A 16,234-nucleotide genomic window follows, 5' to 3' on the forward strand; every position below is an offset into this window, starting at 1 on the left:
ATCATGTGACACTCAAAATTAATGTCCAAAACAACTTGATTGTTTACGTGTGTTATCTAAAATGTCATTTAACGCCTTTTAAACTGATAGATGTAGATACTGACTTTAAATACATGAAACCTCCTGTGTAATTAAATTGTGTTTATTTCTTCTTATTTCCGTTTTTACAATCACAAAGTAAACATCATTTTTTGAGTCACAGTGTTACTTAAAATAAGAGAGTGTCAATCATAAACTGTTCTTTTTCGCCTCGCAGCTTCAACGGAAGACATACTTGTTGCTTTTCAACGAGCTTTGCTCTAGTTCGTGAAAGGACACTGTTTATAAAATCACATTCAATTTTATTGTTTATATTGATAAACAGTACGTCACAATATGGAATTTTTCTGTACGACCTTAACAAAAAAATAAGAGCAATAAAATTATAATCCATGAATTTGAAGAAAAAAACATAACTATATTCAGTATTATATTGTATTATATGTTTATTACGAACTGAACGTGTACATGTATTTGAACAGATCCAGCGTGCCTAGAAATTGATAGGGAGTTCCGGTGTTTTGCTGCTGATAACGGTTGCAAAAAAAGGTAGTATTTGACAACGGTTGTAAAAAAGGTAGTATTTGATAATGGTTACAAAAAAGGTGGCACTTTGAAGTTTCAAACAATGTACATGTATTAAGTACATAAATATATGGTCAAGATAACTTAGAATATATTTAAATCTTATTCATATTGTAGAGAATTTCATACTACAGAATCTCATGGATGGCCTGCAACTGGTTACATTATTGCAACTGCTGCAGTTTTAGCGGTGATAATACTAAGCTGGATCATTTTTCAAAAAAGAAAAAGGGGTAATAATAACAGATATAATCCACACACTTATATAACTTGTTTGACAGCTTTAGCTCAAATGCGAGTTATTATTTATCATTACTATTAGAGAAGTCGTTTTACGGTCATGTGATGTAATTTGAACCCCAAACCCCAAGTAGTATTGACCGATGACACAGAAAGTAATAAGGACCTTGCAAGCTAGGTTTGTATCACTTTTTTTGTCTTTTGTCGATATTGCTTGATGTGGGTCCAGATAAGCACAAATCAACACAAACTGAAATCCACAATTGTAATTCATTACAAATAATCGTTTATAGTAGTTTATAACGCTCGTAACATAATATAACTTAGCAACAAATTTTATATGGGTAGTTGTCATTGTTGTACCTTATTATCAAAAGAGAGGCGGTTTTCGTATAACCTGTGTGGAAGCATTAACGGATAGAGTAGATTCAAGTTTGTTTAAATCAAAGTGTTGTCCATAGGGATAGGGTTGGGCCATATTAGGAGGGGTGAAATTTTAACAAAGGAATATAGATAAAATTGAATAAAAAATATATTTTTTTAGGTCAAATACCAATCGGCCAGTATATGTTAAACCATTTTCCATAGCCAATGATTTTTCCACTCTGCTTTCCTACAATCCTTGGCATATTAAGCCGACAAATTTAAAACTTTTGCAACAGAATCCAATTGGCTGCGAAGAAAAGCGATCGCAGGGAATTTACTAATTGGCGTAGTAGTGCTTTGTGTTTTGTACAAAATTTAAATCCTATCATTATAACAATGTTTATGTTGTTATTGAAAAGCATGCAATATATAATTACAAATATATTGGGTTAATTGTTTGATTATTTTTATTTTTACACGACCATTTCTTCTCATACCTCTTATGTGATAAATACGTATTTAAGCTGCTCCAATTTAACTCAGTTGCTAGACGGCACGGTTCTATTTCTTAAGACGGTGCTGTGTTATTTCTGAAAACATTGGGGAAATCTGCAAAGCGTTGTAAAGGAGCTGAGTGAATCGTCAACCCTTGGCTAGCAAACATGGCGATTTACTTGTGCGAAAGCATTCTTAGGTAGGATAGATTACGGTTTGTTGAAATAAGTATATCCGGGATTAGGATAAAAGGATTTGGCCACAATGGGGAGATCGATCGAAATTTTACGTAGGAATATACAGATAATATAACAAGAAAAGTATTTTTTTTTTAAATCTCATCAAAAGTCAATTGACGAGAATGGTTGTAACTTTTATGGTACAGAAGATATAAAGTTGTTCAAATCATTAATCCCTAGATGTTGGTTTTGGCCAAAGTAAGATGGGGACGAATTTTTAAAAAAAATGGATAACAGATCAAAACATCTCGAAAAATCACAAATGATATGATATATGGTAACACTTATGTGCAAGCATCAATACATTATATGATTCTAAACTGTTTAGACTGTGGTCCATGGACAGCGCAAGTGTTTTAAAATTTAATGTAGATTTCTACTTCTATGAAATGTTGTTCAAGATTTTACTGAAAAAAAGGTTATCATTTAGATATGACTATGAAATCATCAAGGTACAAAAGGGACTCAATTTTTAACATAAGAATATTTGCAGAAAAAATATGAAAATATGTTTAAACAGAATCTACTCTACCATAATTTCCAGATATTTTGTATTAAACATGTTGATCAAGCGATCGACGTAGTTGCCTTTGTTTTTAAAAAAGGTTTCGCTAATAATATAAATATTGTATGTACCGGTTTACACAACAATGTGTGCATGTATGTATATATATATATATAGAAAAATGTTTTCAGTAGACGATAACACAATAATCCATTTCTTTCAAATTTTGGATTAAATTTGAAAGAAATGGATTATTGTGTTATCGTCTACTGAAAACATTTTTCTATATCGTTACCTATACCAAGGACTTATTCGTTTATATATATATATATATATATATATATATATATATATATATATATATATATATATATATATATATATATATATATATATATTTATATATCCAAAGTCTCTTTTTCAATGAATAATAAAAAACTTTTAAAACACTGTTTCAAAATATTTCGACCGTGTTACCGGTCTTCATCAGTCGGTGTTTATAGTCTATAGCAACACAACGTAGAACATATACTATGACGTCACAATATGAATACAGTCTGGCAAGTGACGTCATACAACAATATTGCGCCAAAAACATATGAAATAAAAGTGAGAGTTTATAGAAAGCACCGTGATAGCCGTAATTAGTATATAAACAAGTAATATATGAAAAATGTATAGATAACGGGACATAAAATAAAGGAAATGTCTATACAAACTAGTAATAATGTAGTCTAAAGACAATAATGTTCCCTTTTGTTTATACCAAAAGGTATATAAGTATTTAATTTTTTCTTCTACAAATTTTCTCTGAATTTTCTATAAGTTTCATCTTTGTACAATTTTTCGATACCTATTACAGAATAATCCTCAACTGTGTGTTCGTCAGTATAAAAATGCATTGCTACAGGGTCGTTAGTTTCTCTCCTGATCAGTGACAAATTTAAAACATGTCTTTGATAATAAGTCACCCCCGTTTCCCCAACATATACAATTTTGTTACACTTTTTCACAAAACACCCCATAAACAACATTACTTGACTTGCAATCGATATGATTTTTAACTTGATACGTTTTGCCCCTCGAATCTTGAAATTGGCCAGAACAAATAATATATTTACACATAACACATTTTTTTGCACCACACGGCTCGGATAAGTGTTGTTTTTTTAAAAAAAAGAGGTTATTATGTTTCTTATGGACCAATATGTCTTTCAAGATTTTGTCTCTCCTGAATGCCACTATAGGTGTGTTATGAAACGCAAGTTTTAGGCGGTCGGAATTTTCGAGAATTTTTTGACGTTTCTTTAGTATTTGATGAATATTTGATAGTCCTCTGGAATAGTTTAACACAAACGGAACACGGTTATACTTTTTGTTTTTTTTCTGTAGTTCAATAAATCCGAGCGGTTGAGTTTATCCACCTTCGCCAGCTGATCCTCGACATCCTTGTTGGAATATCCACATTTGCGTAGATTAGTTTTAATTTTCTCCCGTTGTATGAAATATCCCTCATCTGTTGAGCAGATTCGGCGCGCACGGATACCCAGTCCAAATGGTATAGATTTTTTTGTAGATTCAGGATGGCTGGATTTTTTATTTAGGTACATGTGTTTGTCAGTGGGTTTACTGTACAGGTCGGTAGAAAGGTATCCTTTTTCAATAGAAACATTTACATCTAGGAACTCTATGCTAGATTTAGAAAAGCGTAGATCAAGTTGAATATTTGGATGTATACCATTTGCCATTTCATGGAAATGTAGGAGATCGGCTTCTGTCCCTGACCAGATTCCAAATATGTCATCGATATATCTAACATAAAAAAGAGGTTGTACGTTACACTGTTCCAAAAGAATACGTTCCCAATCCCCCATATATACACACGCATAGTTTCTGCCAAGTTTGGATCCAATAGCAGTTCCTTCTGTTTGAATATATTGTTTGTTGTTAAAACTAAAATTGTTATTTTCCAGGACAGCATCCATCATCTGTAAAATGGTATTTGTGTCAACTTCTTTTTTCTGTCGTTGATTTAAAACATTTGCTATTACTTCCCGCGCTTCTTGTCTGGGTATACTGGGATACAGCGCTTTCACGTCCATACAAAATTATAATGAGGAATTGGATAATGGTTGATTTACGGTAGAAAGTTTTCTTAAAAAATCCGTAGTGTCTTGTACACCTATAGTGGCATTCAGGAGAGAAAAAAACTTGAAAGACATATTGGTCCATAAGAAACATAATAACCTCTTTTTTAAAAACAACACTTATCCGAGCCGTGTGGTGCAAAAAATGTGTTATGTGTAAATATATTATTTGTTCTGGCCAATTTCAAGATTCGAAGGGCAAAACGTATCAAGTTAAAAATCATATCGATTGCAAGTCAAGTGATGTTGTTTATGGGGTGTTTTGTAAAAAGTGTAACAAAATTGTATATGTTGGGGAAACGGGGGTGACTTTATATCAAAGACATGTTTTAAATTTGTCACTGATCAGGAGAGAAACTAACGACCCTGTAGCAATGCATTTTTATACTGACGAACACACAGTTGAGGATTATTCTGTAATAGGTATCGAAAAATTGTACAAAGATGAAACTTATAGAAAATTCAGAGAAAATTTGTGGATGAAAAAATTAAATACTTATATACCTTTTGGTATAAACAAAAGGGAACATTATTGTCTTTAGACTACATTATTACTAGTTTGTATAGACATTTCCTTTATTTTATGTCCCGTTATCTATACATTTTTCATATATTACTTGTTTATGTACTAATTACGGCTATCATTGTGCTTTCTATAGACTCTCACTTTTATTTCATATGTTTTTGGCGCAATATTGTTGTATGACGTCACTTGCCAGACTGTATTCATATTGTGACGTCATAGTATATGTTCTACGTTGTGTTGCTATAGACAATAAACACCGACTGATGAAGACCGGTAACACGGTCGAAATATTTTGAAACAGTGTTTTAAAAGTTTTTTATTATATATTTATTTATATATATATATATATATATATATATATATATATATATATATATATATATATATATATATATATATATATATATAATCTTTTTCTCATGTAAACAGTTTGTTTCTTGTAAGATGAAGATAGAATCACTTTTTTATAAATTATATTTTATTATTTGTAGAGCAAGTTGAGAAAAGTAAAGATAATAATGAAAATGAGTCTTTACTAAAAGATAACCCGGAAATAGATGATGATAAACTCCGACAGTTCCTAAGTAAAGGCGAGATTACCGTTTGCCATGTTAGATGCAACATAGTTGGTTGTGGAAAAGCGGGGAAGACGACTCTTTTAAAAAGATTACAAAATGTTTCCTTTGAGGAATTGATGCAGATTGAACGGACAGAATTGGTAGATTTCCACGTTAACAGTTTTGAGGTTCTTTTAGAAGAGGAAACGATTCAAAGTAACATTCTTAGCATTTCTATTTGTAGCTTCCCTATATCAAAATGAAGCTTTCAATTTTTTATCTTAAGTTAACTTTAATAGAATTAGACATAAAATGTAATTTGAAAGTTAAAACAAAAATGAAAAGTTCCTTTTTTTTCAAGCAGAGACGGTAGAGGGAGGCATGTCATTGGAAGATTGAGTTTTAGATTGTAAATTATCAAAATAGTGTTCGCTAATCAAAAGTGGGGTTCAGCGATTGGTGAAATCATCTACTTAAAAAAAATGCTAAAACATCAACAACGGGCATTGCTTACAATAGGTGGTTTGCGAGCTTTTGGATATTAAAAGGAAAATATACATTTTGCATCTTCACAAATACGACTACAATTTGTGATAATATCATGACGCATCTTTAGTTGCGACACGACTCGGTGACTTTTACTATAGGAGTTGTTTGTTTTGAATCTGTGGAATAGAACAATCCATGTATAAACTGATGATCAATATTTAATTGAGACTCCTCTCAATGACACTGGGATATAAGTTGAGCATAAGATTGTATATTAAAACAAATCCAATTTTTAAGGTGCACTTTTCTTCCTTTAGTGTTTCTTCTATTATCCCATCAGGATCTTGGATTTAATTTGTTAAATAAACCCAAATATTTCATGGCATAAACCGAATTTTATTAATTATGTATACGTAAATGTGTTAAACATTTTATTTGTTTTTTTCTTCGCTTTTGAGATATGTGTTACCATTGATAATTACACTGGGCAAATATCTTCAAAACATAAACATGGTAAATCAATTTTCTTTTCATCATTCCTCCCCGAGTTCTTAGTTTAGAAAAAAAGTGTTGAAATGATTTATTTTAGAGCATGAATTGATAATTGTGAAGTAGGTCTATTATCGGCGTAAAGTATAACATTATTTGTCGATTATTTTTCTTTTTTTAACACATCATCATTCAGAATATTTCTTTTCGTAACTTTTTTTCTATCTTTTCAAGGGAGATATTTTGATAGAAAATGTCTCCTTCACACTTTTATGGAATTTAAAATTTGTTTGGCAATTCTTATTTTCTGCAATAATATTTTAGTTGATGGAATACACTTCGGAAGATGTTATTCAACACGTCCAGTTGCTTCCATTGCTCATTACCTTTTCCCTATGATTTCTGAATATATTGTTCTTTCGATGATTATGTCATAAATAATCTTGACTGTCATTTTTTTTCTTTTCATAAAACTCTTCTAAAATCTTATAGCGGTTTGAATTGTTAATCATTGTAATTCATAAATATCATTTTAACAGAATTCAGCTGTTTTTCCCATGCAAATGATTACGCTCAAGAATATCAATCTATTTTATATCTTTATAAATAAAGTTCCTCTAGTTCACATTTATATTATTGGCTATATAATGTATTGTAACATGCAAACAAAGTATTTAAACAAAATAATCGCTTGTTTTGTTATTTTCATTTAAAGACGCCCTTGTTTATTCTTAAATAATGATAACGAGTACAAAAATTTGATTTTTGTTACATGTTGACTGCCATTAGTATTAACGACGTTTGATGTTTTAGCTTTAGCTATGATCAAAATACATTGAGTTGTTTTTAACTTTAAAGGGACATGGTCACGATCTTGGTCAAAAATTTTGTTTCCGATTTTAATGTTAACAATGCTTCAGTAAGGTATTTTTAATAGGCAATCAATACTTTAGTGTCATTTGTTGAGTTTTAAGCGAGTTACAGAGTTTACAATTCTTTGCAATTTAAACAAAGATTTGTTTACATTTCAAATGTTGAGCGAAAATTCAGGTGTCAGACATACAACGAATATGCTGAACGTTAGAAACTGTTTATTTATTTTTAAAATAAGCAGGAACATAGTCAAATCAGCTTGATAAAGATTTTTAGTGGTATATTAACCCATGTAAAAAAAAAAAACAGGGCAGGAGCCTTGTTTACATGGCAAAGAATTGTAAGCGCTGTACCTTGCTTATAACTGAACGACTGCTTCTTAAATTTCATTTCATCATTACAAATGCATTCTTAAGGCATTGTGAATAATTAAAAGCTGAAAAATCGTGATCATGGCCCATTTGCATTCAATTATGATGCAGGTGTAGAAAAAGAAGACACATTACCAACAATTTTGTTTTCGAAAGAAAAACTGGAGATGCCACTCAAAGAAAATGATGGAAAAATGGCAAAAGAAACACACCAACCAGGTATGTTTTGTGGTGTGTGTTCAAATGTCTATAAATAGAGCCTATTTATATGATCATGATATACTTGAAAAGCAGAAATTTTTGTTCAGGATTAAATTCCGTTATTTTTGTTGGTGGTATAAATCCATGACGAATTTTCAACTCAAATTTTAACATATACCGAAATGATATGCGATACATTTTAAAGATTACAATATGACCAAATTAAATGTTAACTGATTTGTATTTGGCTTAAAATGCAATGAAATTTTAACTTAACGAAAATATGTGCTTCTACGGAAAATATTGGAAGATTCTTGTTTCGATGACAACAAGTCGTATCATTATATGGTTTAGGTTTTATTAGGTTAGGTTAAAGAGGCAATTAGTGAACGAACGTTTCAAGAACAAGTTTTCACACAATGTCTACATGGACAATAAACAGAAAATAAATTATGTTTGCAAGCTATTACATGTATCTGTTGAGAAGACTTACTTTTATTATCTATAATATCCACTCTTAATCCAAAAAACCATGTTATAGTAAGAAAAACAAAGTTATGTTGAGATATCCTCTGTTTCAATATACAGCACAACTCATTTATTGCGAAAATCAAGGGACAAACAAAAACACATTTTGTTATAGCCGTAAATCGTTTTGCGATTGTATCGAATTTGTAAAAAATTGCTTTTAAATATGGACCCAATAAAAAAAACAAAAAAACAAACAAAATATGCATATAAAATAACAATCGGTGTTAATTATAATTAATGTGTTGTTAATTAATAATTATCAGAACAAAAAAAAGAAATGAAACTAAAACTAGGACTACATGAAACCTCTAAGAGACTACAATCCTTTGAACAAAAAACTCCTAAAATTGTATGCAAAAATTAAAAGCATGTATTTTTCTTTGAACGACGAAATCATGTTTGTCCCTCTTTTTGTCATTTTATCCAATTGTTTAGCTTTTTTATTATAAAAAGGATCAGCAAAATTAATCTGTGATATCGTTTGGGTAATTCTGAGTTATGTTCATGCAGCTTTAATATTCCAATGCATCACTTTTCCGATTTTCTTAAATATCATATAAAAATTTAAAAAATTGTTGTAGGTATCGGAAAAAAACATGATTCTGAGAAATCTTCACTGACAAATACAGCACTTGGCCAAATAGAAAACATACCAATGGTTATACTTAAAAACCAAGCCAACAACGATAATGCACAAAATGAGGACAAATTGATATTCGAACAACACTCCCAAGATACAACGCTTGTTCAAAACCAGTTTCCCCCTGAACCGAATGAAAAACATGGCGAGGACATTGATACAAATGTAGATAAAATCGATTTTGAAAAGTTTGCGATTTTAAAAATAAAAGATGCTGTGAATGAGTTATTGAAAGAAAAAGATTTGCGCCCGCGAATAACCTTTTTAGATTTTGCAGGACAAAGTATCTACTATGCTTTTCACCAAATATTTCTTCGTCCTAAATCATGTTCTATATTGGTTGTGGATATGACGAAAAGTCTCTATGACAAAGTTGGTGATCAGGATGAAAATGAAAAGGAGTGTAGCCAATTTGCCTCATGGAGATACAAAGGTTATGAACTAATGCAACCTTTTTTTAGTTATGCGATGAGTGAATTCAACATGAACATAACTATATGCATTATTATATGTTTGTATCTTTTGTAGACTATTACAAATTTTGGTTGAAGTCTATTGACAGTTTTAGTGATACAGAGTCTCCAGTAATAATTGTAGGCACTCATGCAGATAAATTATCAAAAGAAGTAAGTAAAACTAAGGACACGATTTCCAATATGCGTTAATACCTGTAAGTTGTGGGAAACCTATCTTCGATATTATTTTTTTTTTTATGATTTATAAGAATTATACCTAACTTAATTTGACTTATATACACGTTTTGTTTATAATATTAATCGAAATTATCAACAGAAGTAACATTTGAAAAATCTGAATTTAAACCGAAATAAATTTACACTTTGTAATCGATTTTTATGAACACGTTGAAATGAGGAATATAGCTTGAACAGCGTTTTTGCTGTCTGATAAAAGTCCTAAGTTTTGGATTCGTAGAAAGACTGGAAATTGGTTAAGAACCATACCGTTGATTTTTTTTATTCAAAGCAATCAGTAATTTTAAAATCCTAAAATAAACCCCTGCTTTTCGGCATTTTTTATATTTGATATAATTTGACTCACGTAATCACATACTTAAACAGTTTATTTTTACAGTTTGTTGGTGTGTAATTATTATTTTTTTTCTAGGAGGGAGGTGAAATGTTTATAGAAAGAAATGAAACCACCCTTGACATTTCTAAATAATGATAAATAAATATTCATTTCGATAAATTGTGTTTTAAACGGTGATAAAAGAATCGGTTAGAAATCTACTTTTTCATATCAGATGTGAAAAGTAACCAGTCTGGAGGAGGGTGTCTATTAAACGAATGAGAAATGATACATATTCATGACCTTTGTCGCTAATGTATACATAAAAATACCTTTCGTAGAAAAAAGGTGATAGAAAGATCATAGTTATGGGAATATTTCTTTTTCAAATCGTCATTTTGAACAATCTGAGTGTCGCATATTTTAAGTCCAGCTAGCTATCTAAAACGAATTTTAAAATTTCAATTTTACCTTTAAAAGGATTATTGATTTAAAAAAGACCCACTTCTACCAATGGATATTGTTACCATAATCATTGGTTTATAATTGGCAATTGAGCTGTTTTTTGTCGGTTGACGTATTTTCTGTCCGTCAGGCCAAGTTATAGATGTTGCGTCGCTGGCTGTTACTTCAGTTAAAACAGTCGTTTAAAAGTCTGTCAAGCAACCGTAGACCATCTTGTTCTTTTTTTTCTAATCTCCCCTAATACATTTGTAACAGACACCAGATCCTGTGTGTCAAGTTAATTCGTTTTAAAAACTATCGATTGAAACAAAAAATATTTAGCACTTTCAAATCAATTAAAACAAAAAGGCGTGATATCAATTACATAATCAAAATATTAAATTTCTTTACATTATTCTTTTTAAAAAATCCACAATACTTTTAGGTCATATGCATTATATTCATACATTTGCAATTTGCATTTCTTTAATTTCATTTTGAACATATGTCTGTTTTTAACCTGTCATTAATTTCTGAATTTCAAACAATCAATAATAACTCTAACTCATGATTATTTAATAAAGAATATTTTAAGACATTCGTAATTCAAATATATACCTATCAATTCATCCTTTTCTACTTTTTTTATATTTTATATTGCAGGAATGTCGCAAATTTCTTAAGAGTCTCAATGAACTCTTTGATAATTGGTCTCATTCTTGTCTTAGAAGACATCTTAATGAAGACCGAATATATACAATAGGTTTTCCGGATTCAGGATCAGAATTGGAGGATTTAAAGGACCTAAAACATTGCATTGGTAATATTGTGAAGTGCCCTCGTTATTCGAAAGAAAATATTCGACCTGTCTGGGCATTATTTGAACATATATTGAATAAAATGAAAGAAACTGAAAAAGTTATTCCACGGAAAACATTATCAGAATACAGTGACCAATTAAGCGCTCAGGAATTTAGGATAGACGAGTCAGAAATTTCTAAAATGTTGGTCTTTTTTCACAGAGTTGGTGTTCTGTTATACTTTGATAAAGATGGTTTGAAGGAAAAGATAATTCTTGATATCCAGTGGCTCCTTGATGCATTTAAGTGTATCATTGCATACCCTGTCAAAACAGAGGAAAACGATATGAAGCGTAGGCATTTTCGTCGCACTGGTGAATTAGACAATGTAGAACTCGATAGAATTTGGCATGTCGAGGGAAAAGATTTTCTGAAGCACAAAACGACAATAATAGCATACATGCAACAACTAGGATTGTTGATGCCATTGAAAGAATTGCATTCCATTGACTCTACTGTGTATTATTTCCCTAGCATGAATAGTAAAAGGTTTGGCAAGACTGGTGAGCACAATTCAAAGTCCTCTATTCTCTGCATTAAGTTTGATGATGAAATGCAGCTTCCAATTAATGTTTTTCATGGCATAGTTTTAAAATGTTCCAAACTAAATTTTTGGTCCATATTGACAGACGGAGCAAAGAATAACATTTGTCTTTACCAAAATGCAGCATGTTTCTCTTTCCAGAAACATTTTGTGATTTTATTCAATTGCAATTTTGAAATTCGGGTGCAGGTCTGGGCATCGCCAAAAATATATGATGGAAGACTACTAAATGAGATAAAACATTCAGTCGAGGATATTTTACACAATGAGGACCTCTCTTATAAAATCGGTTACACATGTCGAAAAGATGTGCTGAATGTTAAAGATGTATCATTCATTTCCGAGAGTAGTTTTCCTGTCTCAAATCATTTATGTGAAGTATGTGATATTGATAAGAAACATGTAGTGGATAATGATATATGCTGGGTAGGTGTAAAATATTTTAGTCATTCTTTTTAAAGTTTTGATTTCATTTAAATCTTAATTTATTTTCCAATTTTGAAAATAGGTTGCTTTAGTTTGTTGACATGCTAGATAATTTTGAATATTTTTTAAGGAACTTGAAGTAATTGATGAAAATCAAGGTGAGTAACAATTTTGATATCTCCTCTAGAAATATAAGTTACAATTGTCTGTTTCATTTACATGTGTGATATCAGACATACATAATAATCTAGCATCGAAATGTGAATAAAATGGTTTCATGTAACTAGCTACGAGATAAAAGAGTCAGACTGTAAATATTGTTTTGGATTATGCGCACTGAAGTTAGTGTGAAAGCTGGTTATGGAATACGTTCTTATACACCTATCTTATCCTAAAAAAGAATGAAATCAACGCATTTCCAAACAAGATCGTCGCTAGGCGTGCCATCCCCTCGTGACATGACGAATCATGAAGGGGATGCATACACGCAAGAAAACCGAAGTAAAACCTATGCATTAGGCGGGGGGACTGACATGAAATTAATACTTCATTAATACTTCATAATAATCTCAAATCGTAGATTTGATTTTTTAACTTTCATTTTAGATACCCGAACATCGATATTATAAAGGCCCACATTAAATCCCTGTCTCAAATGTTATTAGAGTATACATAGTTATAAATAAGAGATAAAGTGAAAAGATAGGTACATGTAGTACATACATGTGGAGATCTGTTAGTCTACGGAAATATGTGTTGTGAAATGCCTTAAATATTTATTTAATTGATTGTGCTTATTTTCGACAGTTCTGCTCAGATTAACCATATCCCTTAACACTGTATGCTTAAAAAATACAGTTATATATTCAGACCTTTTACTTTAAATATGTTCTCCGGGATGCGGTTTAAAAGGAGCAGTTTAGTTTATTTACAAGTAAAAATGGTTACTTTAGATTTGACATGTATTTACGCATACAGTATTGTCTGAGGTCAGTATGCATGCTAAGGGGGGATTTTTAGGTAGGTTATTTAACAACAAAGTAGTATTAATGTATTAAGTACTTTCTTGTACTTACCTTTTGAGCTTAACACAAGGTTCAATAACTTTATAGAATTATACATAATATAAAGGAATACAATGTACTTAATTTAGTAAAAAAAACAAAACAAACACGAATCAACAGTTATATGCATTTATAAGGTACATCATCAACTTTTTTTTTAGCTCACCTGAGCTGAAAGCTCAAGTGAGCTATTCTGATCACATTTTGTCCGTCGTCCGTCCCTCTGTAAACTTTTTACAATTTGAGCTTCTTCTCTAAAACCGCTTATCCAATTTCAACCAAATTTGGCACAAAGCATCCTTATGGGATGGCGAATATAAATTGCAGAAATAAAAGTTCGAACTGTATTCAAAGCGGAGAAAACCTTGAAACTGTAGAAAAAGGGGGTGCATTTTTAAAAATCTTCTTCTCAAGAACTACTGAGTTCAATTCAACGTAGTTTAGCATAAATTATCCTTATGGGAAGGAAAATAAAAATTGCAAAAATTAAGGTATAATTCTGTTTCAAATCTGAGTTATTATGAAAATAATACTAAAGGAAAGGCGTGTTTCAGCTTCGGTTTCGGCATCCGGTAAAATGGGTAGGCAAGGCTTGGCCTGGGCAAAACAAAATATTGGCAGTTATGAATCTGCCAATCTCATTAAAATTTCAGGATATTTGATGGACCAGTAATATTTGCATTCGCTGTAAATATTGCCGCAAAAATAATGCGTATTTGGAATGGACGATTGCCGATCTGACCCGGCTTTTATTTTGCCACGTCCCGGGTTTGCATACCCATTTTACCAAGACTCGTATTCCATACTTCTAAAACGAGGTTCTTTGTTTAAAGCAGCCATGACATTATACGAAAAAAGGGTCGATCTGACTATGATGAATTTGCTTGTTATGCAACAGTTCGCGTATGAAGGGAAATTTTTGAAACATGCAAAATATATTGGTGCCGATTTTGTGAAGTAAATTGATGCTAAATTTTTCAATGCGTTGACAGTGTTCACACATGACGTTGGTGTTCTGATTTTCGTTTCGTTTTCATTATTTATGCTTTGTAACCTGGGAACTTTCGTTTGTATTTCGTGATTTTTACGTATCAATTCAAACAGAGGCTTCGGTAAATCAAACAGTTAACTGTATACCTGCAATTAGGCAAAATCTGATGTATCAAAAAAGTACTGAAATTCAATTCATTCTATCAGTAATTCAGCATTATCTTTTGCGTAATGGTAGATTAATGCAATAGGTTTTGTTGAGATGCTCGGCATTTTCTCGAGTTTATTCAGTTTTAATAGAGTTTGATATCGCTGATGGAAATATGTAGGTATATACATGTATATATATCTGATTCATTTCGAAAAAATAAATTGTGTTCTTTTATTATTCAGTTTTAATAGAGTTTGATATCGCTGACCGAAATATGTAGGTATAAACATGTATATATATGATTCATTTCGGAAAAATAAATTGTGTTCTTTATTTGTTATAGTGCATGTTTCTTATGTTTAATTGTTTACAATTTTTATTTACTGACCATATTTGAGTGTTAAGCTTCGAATTATAAGCAATATACAGAGATTTGCTCAAATTCTATGTTTGTACACAGATCTAAAAAACTAATGATTAAAAAAGTAAAAACATTGTCAATATTTATTAAGAAAATTTTCAAAGTCTGTTCTTCCAGAAACCAACTTTAACAACTTATTGTATTGTAAACTTAACCTTTTTTCGTCATTATTACTCCTACTGTACATGTGATCCTTGACTGTGTTTGTGTACATTTGTATAAACTGATTTGGAACCTCAAATACTAGTGAACTGGTCTTGAGTGAATAAAATAATTGAAAATCTTAGGCCATTCTTTTTTTCCATTTTAAATGCTGAATAGGAAATATCAAGTTAAAAATCTGAATGTTATAAACTCATGTGAACAAAATATGACTCATGACGCTGGAATTTTGGTTGAACATTAGAAATTTTATATGAATTAGAGTGTGTTAAATACTTGTACAAACAAAATAAAAGAATGATATTCTGTATATACTTGCTCTCGTGGGCCCTCTCTTTATACAATCAATAATGTGAAATCTACACCAATTTTGATAGTTTTCAGACACGAGTAAATAAAAACGACATCTTTAAAACAGTTTCCGTAGTTCTGACACGTTTCTGTTACGGGGATAAAGTAATTATCGCTATTCCTAAGAAAATTTCACCTACCAAATGTTTAGTTTTATATCTTGCGTAGGATTTTCTTTTTCTGGTAAAAGATAGTATTTCATGAAGGTACAATGTCAAAGATTACATGTATGCAAAAATAAAATTAAAATTCGAATACTTGACAATATTCATTTTTTGTTATTCTACCGAGGGACCATATGACACAATATCTTTTGAACGCCCATTGTTGCTCAGGTGAGCGATGTGGCCCCATGGGCCTCTTGTTTTTTTATAACACGCTAACCAGTTCCAAACTCTGATGGTGGAACTTTGAATGCAAAAATGGAAGGTCAGGAAGATGCAGAAACTTTTGTCAAGACAATTGTCCAAGAAACCAACATCTTACAAGTTAACTTTGA

The 16,234-nt window shown here is 31.0% G+C and overlaps 1 protein-coding gene across 1 annotated transcript; it reads left to right on the forward strand.

Moving 5' to 3' along the window:
• Positions 1–750: 750 nt before the first annotated feature.
• On the forward strand, positions 751–13,053 carry LOC128169868 (probable serine/threonine-protein kinase roco5). The gene is made up of 7 exons (XM_052835911.1): positions 751–857; positions 5,685–5,915; positions 8,033–8,140; positions 9,298–9,726; positions 9,822–9,919; positions 11,430–12,359; positions 12,997–13,053. The coding sequence occupies exons 2-7, from the start codon at positions 5,837–5,839 to the stop codon at positions 13,051–13,053; spliced, it is 1,701 nt and encodes a 566-aa protein (XP_052691871.1). The 5' UTR covers positions 751–857; positions 5,685–5,836.
• Positions 13,054–16,234: the final 3,181 nt, after the last annotated feature.

This window comes from Crassostrea angulata, unplaced genomic scaffold, assembly GCF_025612915.1.
Source record: "Crassostrea angulata isolate pt1a10 unplaced genomic scaffold, ASM2561291v2 HiC_scaffold_242, whole genome shotgun sequence".
Taxonomy (NCBI): Eukaryota; Metazoa; Mollusca; class Bivalvia; order Ostreida; family Ostreidae; genus Magallana; species Magallana angulata.

Excerpts from the sequence above, each read along its gene's own strand:
- LOC128169868 (XM_052835911.1), top strand. The coding sequence starts at position 5,837 with ATGCAGATTGAACGGACAGAATTGGTAGATTTCCACGTTAACAGTTTT. Across the intron at positions 8,141-9,297 it reads AAAAGAAACACACCAACCAG|AAAACATACCAATGGTTATA; the intron begins GTATGTTTTGTG and ends TTGGCCAAATAG. Across the intron at positions 12,360-12,996 it reads ATTTTGAAATTCGGGTGCAG|AATGAAATCAACGCATTTCC; the intron begins GTCTGGGCATCG and ends ATCCTAAAAAAG.